Below are 11661 nucleotides of genomic sequence, written 5' to 3' on the forward strand. Positions count from 1 at the left end.
CCAACATTTGCCAGCTTATATCAGCAGAGGCTCTCTCTTTCTCTCCTTCGTCTGTTTCATCCTGCTGCCTCCTCCGCCACTCCCCATTCCCCCCGCAACGCAACGCGCTGCAATTGGAGATGCAATTGGAGACAGGCTGTGGCAAGAGTTGTGATGAGTTGTTGCAGCCAAATTAACTGTGCTTGGCATGTTATCAAATACTAGACCGTGGAATGGCTTCCAGAAAGGGGTGAACGGATGGAATGGGATGGTATGGGACGGAACGGGATGGAACGGAATGGGACGGGAATGTGAGGGGAAAGAACAGCATGTAAAATGTGTTAAAGTGCGCTGCATAACCTCTGATCAATTAATCATACTTTAGCACAACAAAAACACATCCATAAATAATAATAACAAGCATGCTTCAGAGTGAGCTCAACTGCTTGATACCCCGTAGTTGTCTTATACTTAATCAATTGTCTAGAAATTATTTACTAACACATCCATAAATAATAATAACAAGCATGCTTCAGAGTATGCTCAACTGCTTGATACCCTGTAATTGAGTTTTACTCAAGAAATTATTTACAAACTAAAAAAAAGATTAAATGCAAATATTTAACAATTTTCAAATTATTTACTAACTAATGAGAAACAAACAACATGCAAATTTCATGCAAATATTTAACTATTTTTGAATGTTTTTTTTTTATTTTTTTTGTTTAAATATAATTTCCCCTAAAATATGTGCTTTTGTTTCACTATTCATTTGTTTAAATAGGCGAATTCCAATTGTCCTGTTGTTTTAATATTTTTATTATAAATAAATATTATTATTATTATTATTATTATAAATATAAATAAATAAATGTTAATAATGTTCGCATGGTCAATTATTAATTTATTAACATTAATTTCTTATGCATAGCATTAAAAAAAAATGTGTTTTTAAAACCGTTTCAAATTTGTGATATGAAAATACTAAATAAAGCAAAAAAAATAGATAGAATAAAACATAAGTTCATTCAAGTACTCTCGAATTTAATTCTAAGTTACAAAAATAAACTAATAAAAAAATAAGTAACAGCTACTACTAATTACATATATTAATAAAAACGAACATTAATACTCTTACTCATAGTGGAAGTTTTGCGCATAAAACACAATTAGATAATGATTTTAGCTTAATGACTTATTTTTACGTTATTTCTTCAAGTTCAACTTAAAATTGCTTTCGGTTTTAGTTGAATGAATAACAACATTTTAAATAAGATGGAAGTCAAAAAACAGGTCAACTAACTAGATACCCTTTTGTTATATATTAAATAAGTGTTCAAATGTAAATAAGTATTATGAAAAAAAAGTTATGAAATGAAAAACATAAAAATAAAAAAATAATAATAATAATAATAATAATAATAATAATAATAATAATAATAATAAGAATAAGAATAAGAATAAGAATAATAATAATAATAATAATAATAATAATAATAATAATAATAATAATAATAATAATAATAATAATAACAATAATAATAATATTAAATGCTATTTCTCATATTTCAATATTTTATATTTCTAATATTATAATATTTATTTCCTTTAACTTTATGACAATCTTACTTTAACAAACATAAAAAAAGGAATACTTACTGAAATCTAGTAAGACTAATTTGCTAAGATTACATATAAATAATAAGATTACAATAAATAAATAACAACAATTAATTCTCAAGGCTTTTCCGCCCATATTCCATAACTCATAAGCATAACACAACTATGCTTCAATTCGTCGCTGTCTTATGTTGTCTGTTATTGCTGTGTTAACCGTCCACGTTTTATGGCTTACAGGGTATCATAATAACAATAATTTAGCACGTGAATGATGTGGGATGGGGTTGTGGGGTTGTCGGGTTGTGGGGCTTGGGGATTGGGGTGTGTTCGTTCGGTTGGGTGGGCGACGCGGCGCGACGCGACGGGATAGTGAGAATGAAATGAGTGAGGCAACTGAGCGACGTACATATTAAAAGTCAGGGTCAAAGAGCCATTGTGCTTGCCCCATGGCGCAACTTTTGTTCATAAGGGAAGCGAGGGGAGACCGAGACGAGGGTGAAGATGGAGACGGTAACAACAATAAACAAAATATGAATGGCAAGGCAAATGTAACAAAATGTAAGAAAACAAGAAACGAGAATAACACAAAAAAAAAAACACACAAAAAATAAATAAATAATAAGATAAATTGGAAAATACATCATCGACATTTGTATACACTATCCACAAAAAAATAAAAATAAAAATAAAAAAAGATTGGCACATGTTTGAAACATTTTCATTGATTGATCGATCAGCATTTCGTGTTTATCATAGTGCTAATATGATCTTCATTATTCTCACGATTCCAAAAACACGTGCCCTTGTCTTTGCTGTGTACAGTTATATTGGAGTTAAGTTTTCATATTGATTGCAGTCCAGTTTCTTTTAATTGTGTTAATCCTTGATTAATGAAGACTGCTCCATTTGATTCAATTTAAATGATTAATTAACTCTTTAAGATTTAAAATAAAAATAAAAACATTTTGATGTCATTATAAACTTACTATTTATTTAACCAAAATTCTAACACTACAAAATTAATCATTATATAAACCAATATCAAGAATCACGGTTAAACATTTATTTTAAATTTTAAAAGAAACGGGAAACATTTTAAAAATGTTATTTTGAAAAATTATTATATATTTAAATCCGCTTTATTATTTTCTATAAAATCAAACTTTTTATTACTGTATTTTTTATTATCTGTTATATGAAACATTAAATTATCAGTTAATTTTAAAGATATCACAAAAGAAAAAATCCAATCATAAATTTTTATCTTTATCATGATCTAAGGTAAATTATTTAATTTTATTAATAAGATTCGTTAATAATTTGAAAAAAAATGCAAATAAAAATAAATAAAAAGAGCTCAATTTACTAAAAGTTTATGCAAAAAAAATATTTGTGCTAAAATGTAAAAATAAAATCATTCAGATTTATATAAAGACGACTTAATACAACTATCGATCATTCACTTAACTTATGGATTATATAATATAAGTATTATTGTTTATCATTTACATTCAACTGTAATATGGTATTGTGTCATTGCCATGGATAATCAAGTGTCGACAGCTTGAAAAGTCACTTTCGAATTTGCATATTCAATTACATATCGATTTATTTAATTATGCAAACTATCGATATTTTCAAGTGGCCGCCAACTCGATACTAAAATACAGTGCACAACCTAGCGAGGAAAGTGTATTGAGTAAAACAACAACAACAACATCGTCTTCGTCTTCGTCTTAGTCTTCGACTTCGCTGGGGCCATTTGGGGCCGTGGGGGTCGCCCAACGACAACAACAATGGCCGGCAATTGTTTTGCGGCGTCGCCGTCGTCGTCGTCGTCGATGACGATGACGCGGCTATGTTTGCGGTCGCTGGCGTTTCCGTCTGTCTGTCGCACCAGAAAGAGAGAGATAGAGTGAGCACGGTTGCCATTCCAAAAAAATTTTTATACCCGCTACCCATAGGGTAGAAGGGTATTATAACTTTGTGCCGGCAGGAAATGTATGTAACAGGTAGAAGAAGGCATCTCCGACCCTATAAAGTATATATATTCTTAATCAGCCGAAACGATCTAGCCATGTCCGTCTGTCCGTCCATCCGTCTGTCCGTCTGTCCGTATGAACACCTAGATCTCAGAGACTATAAGAGATAGAGCTATAATTTGCAAAGATCAAGTTTGTTTCAAATTTTTGCCACGCCCACCTCCGCCCCCGAAAATCAAAAAAAATTGAATAACAAGCGTAATTTTAAAGCTAGAGTTGCGAATTTTTGCATATAGTTGCGATCAGATAAAAATTGTTGGGCAAAACGCCTACTTACTAGGGGTCTTAGTTGCTTTGGCTGACAATCTGGTATATTGAGCCGTCTATGGTATATTTTGAATGTGGTACTATATCGATATACCACATATACCATTTGGTATTTTTTATAGTATTTTTGCAGTATATTTGGTATATTTTGAGAATAATACCGCAAAATACATTTCTTTTATTCAAAATGGGTAGCGGGTATCTCACAGTCGAGTACACTCGACTGTAGCTTTCTTACTTGTTTGTACCAAAAATGTACCACAAATTTGTTCACGAAAGATTATTTGAATTTCACAAATTTTGATTCACAATATATTATATATTATATGTTAACTGTTTACGTAGTGATAGACCTTAGATTGACGCGTTCAATGGTCATGAAAGCTTACGCTTAACCTCGGCTGGGAGTGATCACTGATCAGACAAGCACCAGCAAAAGTGCTGCTCTACTGACACAGAGCAATCGATCTCAGGCAAGCAACATGTTCGCTCTGTTGGACATGGATGATGATACGGATGATGCTGATGAAACAACTGTAGGTGATACTAATGTCACAGTGAACAACGCAGCAGTTAGCAATAATGATAATGATGAGGCTGCTCCTGGACGTAGAGAAAATTCAAAGCCACCACAAATAGTAGTGCACGCAAATAGCCTAAGTGACCTATTTGAACTCATAGATGAGGTTGCTAGTAGAGACAAAGTTATCGTTAAGGTCAATCAAGGCGAAACGATAAGAATATTCCCTAAAGACAGTGATACCTACAGAGCCATTGTGGACCATATGGATAACGTTGGTTTGGAATTTCATACCTACCAATTGAAAACAGACAAGCCGTATATGTAGAATCGTTGTAAAAGGCCTGCACCATAGCACGTTAAACAGCGACATAACGGAGAACTTCAAAACTCTTGGCTATGATGATGCTACAAATTCACAACCTAAAATCAACAACAAATACTGATGGTAAACTCAACATCTTCTTCACAAAAATTCACAAATTAAACACTCTTTGCCGTCAAAAAGTGAGAATCGAAAGGATGCGTAAATCATCCGAAATAGCGCAATGCTTAAGATGTCAGGAGTATGGGCACACTGCCAAATGCTGTCGCCGTCATCCAAACTGTGCCAGATGTGGAGAAAACCATCACACTTCACAATGTACGCGCTCCCAAGATGCTTTACCTACTTGCTATCACTGCTTAGGAAGTCATATGGCCAGCTACAAAGGCTGCCAATGGTTCCAGGAGTTTCTGTTCGTCGTTCAACTGCACCTGCTAAGGGCCGGAATAATGCAAAGCCGAAAGGGCCGGACGAACGTTAGGCCTCTCGAGCAATATCCCAGGCTGCAACTTTGCATTGACTTTGCCTTATACCATGGAATTCCTGATTTGCTAATAAATATAAAACAGAGCTGGGATCTTGACTCAGATCAGACCTAGCGTCACTACTTCTCATACTCGACTGTAGCTTTCTTACTTGTTTTTATTTTTCCCTCAGTGCAAAACCAACGAATTAGGATGCGAAGTATCCGTAGCGAGATAACTTCATCTCATTGCGCGCGAAAGCTTCACCTTCACAAGATATCATAAGATACAAAAATATTAAGTATGTCCTTGCTCTGCTTTATTCTTATTTCTTTGGAGTACATTCATTAGTTAGTCGATAGATATGGAAATAAAAAAAAATAGTTGTGTAACATATTATTATTATGTACGGATTAATTGTGTAATTAAAGAAAATTTAAATCAAACGCATACTTCAAAAATTCATTAAATGCAGGTCTTAAACAAATTAAATTAACAATATTCTTGTCAAATTTTAAATCAAATACAAATTAAAATTAAAATTCACTTCAATAAAATTTCAAAAATATAATACTTGATCGCAAGTTTTGAGCTTTCTCAATGAACTTAACTTTTTTGTTTATCAATTAACTTAACATATTTTTTTCCTTTGATATTTTCATGTATTAACATATGTATTTATCCATAGTTTTATCTTGCCATAATTCTTGTAACATATTCTTTACAAAAAAAAATCTTCACTTCGTTGTCAAAGTGGGAAGTGTCGAGTTATGTTCATAAAAACAATTTCTTCCACTAGTTGAAAGTAATTTCACGTTATTTATATATCTGTAACCTTGTGTTTCACGAGATTTAAAGAGCTTAATATTATTTCTTTCATTGTCATTTGTAAATTCGTATATTATATTAAGTTAAGCTAAAAGTTTTCTGAGTTATCTAGATTTTCAAGATCGCATCGAACAGTTCCTGATCGTCTGTTTTAGGAGGACGATTTTTAGTAGAGCGCAGGTTCTTATTGCCAGGCACGTCCACATGGATTGTGCTGGGCACATAACCGTTTGTGCGAGCTGATCTCTTAGCTTACTGCGAATAAAACTGTTCAAAGGCATCATCAAGATCCAAACACTCTCCCTTGTTGTCGATCCGAAACAGGAAGTGCAGCATTGGCAGATCACGTATGCGATCGGCGAGTTTGATGATGCGCAAATCGTGAGCAGTCCATGGCGAGAGCATCGTTATGGCTTGCTGATCATTCACATAGGCAATGGAGATGGCACCTAATTTGCTCTCGGAGAAGCGCAACAGGAATGTTCCAGGTTCTGCGCAAAGCAACTCACACTGAGTCCTGTCCTTGGTGATGAAGCCCGTGATAAGATTTGCCTTCCACAAGGGCATCAGATGGTCCTTGATCAGTTTCATGACGGAATAGAACCACTCCCAAAAGGTGAATGTGCATTCTGGCAACCGATTCTTGCAGAACGTATTCCATGTTATGTATGCATCGAAGCGTCGATCCATGAGTTTTTCATGTAGAAACGCCAAGTTGTCTGCGGTTAATGGACGCTGTGTGCAGGCTGTAAATTTCATATTGAGCGCAATAGATAACTCCAACCAGGTGGCATAGTCGCTGACCACAAAGGGAATGCGCATAACATCCGCAAATGCATTGTCCCATATGATGGTAGCCAAAGATTTTGGCCTCTGTCTGCTATGCCCAATCACCACCACGGGCAGTGAAAATGTCCAGGCGCAAACATTGTTGTCATTCAATTTAAACGTTGCATAGAAGAACAGCGTGAACTTTTCGTCCAAAACTCTGTCAACTGTCTTCGATCGATTGATTTTCTTGAGCAGCATATTCTTAAAGTTGGCGCAGAATATTTGCTTTGTCGGTTGATATTCCATGATGCTTGAACTGTTCTGCAGATTTCCCGACCCCATTTGGCTTAAATGGCACTTGATCATATTCAAGTGGGGGCTTTGACAGCCAACAAAATGTTTTGCCTGCCTCTCAGAAAAAATGTTACACTCGATTGTGAGCGGATTGCGGCTCATGACCAGTTGGGAGCCCAGAAGCCATCGCACTGAGACTGCAAAGCGTGTGTTTGTCATCATCACTTGTGGCGGCTGTTTGACCACAATCAATGCTGATCCTACCAGATACTTTTGTGCTAGCTGCATTCGCTCGCGAAGCTCAGCGACTTCTTCATCTTCTTTTGGAATGCCCTCGATAGCAGCCAGTAATTGATTGATGAAGTTTTCCAGCAACTCGAAGCAACGTTGTATCACATCCAGATTATCTTCATTGAACTGTGCTCCATTTGCTGCCAGCGCCTGTTGACGACGCCAGTTCCTTAGCTCCGTGATGACCATATCCTGCAGATGCTTATAGTAAAAAAAGCTGCGCTCTAAGAGGCACACCTCATTCGCCTTTAGCTTTTGTTGTTGCTCGGTGATTGTGGTGGTAAAGTTTGAGAGGCTTTGCACAATCTGACGATGGATATCAGTAAGCTCTAACTTGTACGACAGACCAGAAGCCGAATCAAAAAAATCACTTTCAGCCATGTAACTGGTACGCACACTTTCAGGATTATTCATTTTTGAATGGCAAACAAGTTTCTACGGAGATCTCCAAATATTTATTTTGCTCGCTAACTGCGCAGCTCCGAAGAAAGCTCAAGAATTACAAGGAACTTATCGATACTTTCAGTTTAGATTACTAGCAGTAGATCACAATATCGATTGCTACTAAATCAGTGTACCTATCGAAACTTATTTCGATAGATTAATTAGTGCAATAGGTGGTGTAATCAGGGTTGCCATTCCAAAAAAAATTGTTTGTACCAATTTTAGCAAAAATGTACCACAATTATTATTTGAATTTCAAAAATTTTGATTCACAATATATTATATAACTGTTTACGTAGTGATAGACCTTAGATTGACGCATACATATTTTCTCAATTGACACAATACGTCGCAAATCGACTGTATGCGATATTTTCCAGCGATAGTCATAGTTCAATTTCTAACTGGCGAGCATGTTTGCGAATATGTTGTGCTCGACGAAATTTTCGTCAAATTTCGTGTTCGTCAAAATGTTCGCATGGGATTAAAATTATTCTATTTTGTCTGTGTTTGCACGAACATGCTCGCCAATGGATGGCAACGTTGGCACGAACATCATTTGCGCAATCATTTAGTAGAGAGAAGAAGAAATGAGCAAAAAAATGTATGCAAGAATTCATGTTTTATCTACAAAATCAATTATTATATTATTATATTTCAATTATTATGCGCCCAAGGCGAAATTCTGGGGAGAAATTCCTGTTAAGAATTTCAGGTCTTCATAACTTTGGCCACTACTAAATTTAACAGTTTTTCATATTGTATGTCGTTATCCGTTGACATGTTGACTGCTTGAAAATTGCCGACAAATGATGTTCGCGAACATGTTGGCCCTAGTTGGTGGGCAAATGAAATACAAGTTGGCGAGCATATTCGCAAACATGCTCGCCTGTGGATGGCCTGTGGATGGCCTGCTTAACTGATAGAAAATTTGTGTCTGGTGGAACAGAGCCATTTGTTAAAATAATATGTGTGAACATAAAATTTAATGAAAAATTTAAATTCTAGACCAGGCATATTGAAAATGTACCAAAATGAAAAAAAGTGATCCAATGTACCAACGCATAAAAAATGTTCCAGTTTTGGTACATTTGTACCAAAAGTGGCAACCGTGGGGGTGAGAGAGGGTGGAGGGGTGTCAAGTGGCGGTGCTGCTTTTGGCGCGGATCGTTTGCCAAAAGCATAAAAACAATTTTGTTACAAGCGAATGCCGCACCACATCCTTTGTCCGATCTCCACAAATACACACACAAGCTGTGTTCGTGTGTGTGTGTGTCTGTGTATTTGCTTTCTGCTCTCTTCTAGTGCGCCGCCATTTGAGTTCAGTCCGGGTTTCAACTTGTTGCTAAAAATATGCAAGACAGTAAGTGGAAACCGGTTCGGTTCGTTCGAACTTCGTTTTGCGATCTCATCAAGCAAGTTGCCGGGCCTGTTGCGCTGTTGCTGGGTGCTGAGCTGGGGCATTGTTCAGCAGGCTTGTATGTTTGTATGTATATGTATATGTATGTGTGTGACTCTCGACTTGATTGAGTTGGCTTAAGCGGCAGCAACAACAACAATAACAGCGAACGAGCTATGCACAAATAAAGCAAGCGAAAGACAACGACAACAACATGCAAAAAACCAACACGTAATACAAGATGCGATACAACACGATCGAAGCGGGCAAGCAGTGGAGGGGCAAAGCAGTGCGGGGCCAAAGCAGTTTACTGTACAGCCATACAAACATATGTACCTACGCGCATACGTATGCGGGAGAGAAAGAGAGAGAGAGAGAGACATGGAGCACCATGATTACGCACGCATAACCGGCAAGCACTGGAATATATCCATAACATATAGGCATACAAATACACGTCCATACATATGTACGCATTTGTATGTATCTCCTGCTCTGTTGCTCCTTCATGCTGCTGCTGCTGCTGCTCCAGCTGGTGTTGTTGTTGCTGCTCTCATTCTGCAGATTGTTGTTGTACCCGCAAGTTGCGCTACTTTTGCGCTTATTCGGCTGCGCGACGTTACTTGTTATCTCACTCACACACACACACACACACACACTCACTCGCCTGCCTGCCCCTCTCTCAGTCCAATGTTTACCATTTCACTTTGCCTTCTCCGCAATGTCACCCACCCGAGTCGCAGCCATAAATTCAGGTTTGATTTCGTTATGCGCGCGCCACTTCAAATCCAGTATGGTATTTTAAGTTAGTGGCATACGAAAATATTTAAAGCAACCAAAAGAAATATGATAAAGTAGAAATGTTGGCGAACATACATACATATGAACATACACAGTTCTGTTTTAAGAACTGATAAATTATTTAAGAAACACAGACTTCACTATTTAGCATGCATAACGGGTATTGTCGAGTCAAGCTGACTCAACTGCGTTTTCTTGCTTACTTACACATACATACATACATATACATACATATGTATGTATGTATGTATGTGTGTGACAACTGACTTAACTGTGAATTGCGACGACTACAGGCGACGATCGCGTTCGGCATTCGCATGTAATGAACGACAGCCAGTGGAAACGCACTCGTGTTTTGTGCACGAGTGGTTGCTTTGGGGGAAGGGTGGTTGGGGGTGCAGGTAAAGTTGAGTTGAGTTGAGTCTTTGGACTGGACGTGCGGACGCAGACACAGACGCGGACGTGTTTTGTGATAAGCGTTGCGCGCGCGATCTGCCGATAATAAAAAACCTCAATAAAACACATTAACAAAACAGAAATTAGCAACAAAGCGAGAAATGGAAAAGCATGCGGCAGCACAAACAAATATACATATACATACATACATACATATGTATGTATGTACATCGACCAGGTTGAAAGTACTCACAGATAGCACAAATAGTAGTCTGTATACTAAATGATGAAGTGTGTGCAAGTGGTGCAGTTGAGGGGTGTGGTATATAAACCACATCGGGGAGGGCATCGTACAACTGTTTAAACACTATGTCGCCGATCGATATCGGTCAATGTCGAGCAACTGCCGGGGTTACGCCAGAAGGTTTTCTACGTCTATCTATTGAGGGGCTTCACGCGCCCATCAAATATCTCACATGCATGCATACAATACTATTGTCATTATCGTCATGATATTAAATAGCAAAAAGAATACAAAAAAAAAAAAAGTAAATGCTTCACAGTCTCGGTAGATTTGATTGTCAATTAGAGAGTCATTAGCAATGATATAAGAATGACTCCGATTAACAAATTGAATACATAAAATGCAAACACTCTACACTTCTACATATGTATGTACAAATAATATTTTCTTATGTATGTATGTATGTATGTGTCTAGCTAAGCAAAGATGGGCGCGGTATCATCTTAAAAATTGAATTCTTTGTTCCCAGAGCAGTTCTATCTTTGCTTTCAGGGCACTTTACTTTATAACTCTGTATTAGCTAATTAGTTTACATATTTATTTTTTAAAGAGAATACAAAGAAATAAATAATTTAAAGTTAATAACTCATTCTCATGAATTCATAATAATTCGAGTTCTCGTTAAAGATAATTATCAAATGTCAGAAATAAAAATATGACAAAAGGCATTTAAAATGTAAATGCGTTGATTTTATAAATAATTAAACAGTCAATCAACTTATTATGCATAAATTTGCCACCAAAAACCAGAATTTCTAATGCATATTTTTATTATGATTTTTTTCCGAATAAAATTTCCATAACAGAGTTATCGATTTGGCAATTAGGCAATCAATCAGTGTTATTGCTATTGTCTATTTGCTTTTCAGGGTACAATGTTGAGAGTTTTTAGTTTTGTGTAAATCGCTAATCGATA

The 11661-nt window shown here is 36.4% G+C and overlaps 1 protein-coding gene across 1 annotated transcript; it reads right to left on the bottom strand.

The window, feature by feature from the left end:
• Positions 1-5985: 5985 nt before the first annotated feature.
• On the bottom strand, positions 5986-7815 carry LOC133847784 (signal transducer and transcription activator-like). The gene has a single exon (XM_062283005.1). It carries the CDS (start codon positions 7813-7815, stop codon positions 6298-6300), a length of 1518 nt encoding a protein of 505 aa, XP_062138989.1. The 3' UTR covers positions 5986-6297.
• Positions 7816-11661: the final 3846 nt, after the last annotated feature.

The sequence above is a fragment of the Drosophila sulfurigaster genome, chromosome X (genome assembly GCF_023558435.1).
Source record: "Drosophila sulfurigaster albostrigata strain 15112-1811.04 chromosome X, ASM2355843v2, whole genome shotgun sequence".
In the NCBI taxonomy this organism is placed as follows: Eukaryota; Metazoa; Arthropoda; class Insecta; order Diptera; family Drosophilidae; genus Drosophila; species Drosophila sulfurigaster.

Coding starts and splice junctions, on each gene's coding strand:
- LOC133847784 (XM_062283005.1), bottom strand. CDS start 7,815: ATGAATAATCCTGAAAGTGTGCGTACCAGTTACATGGCTGAAAGTGAT.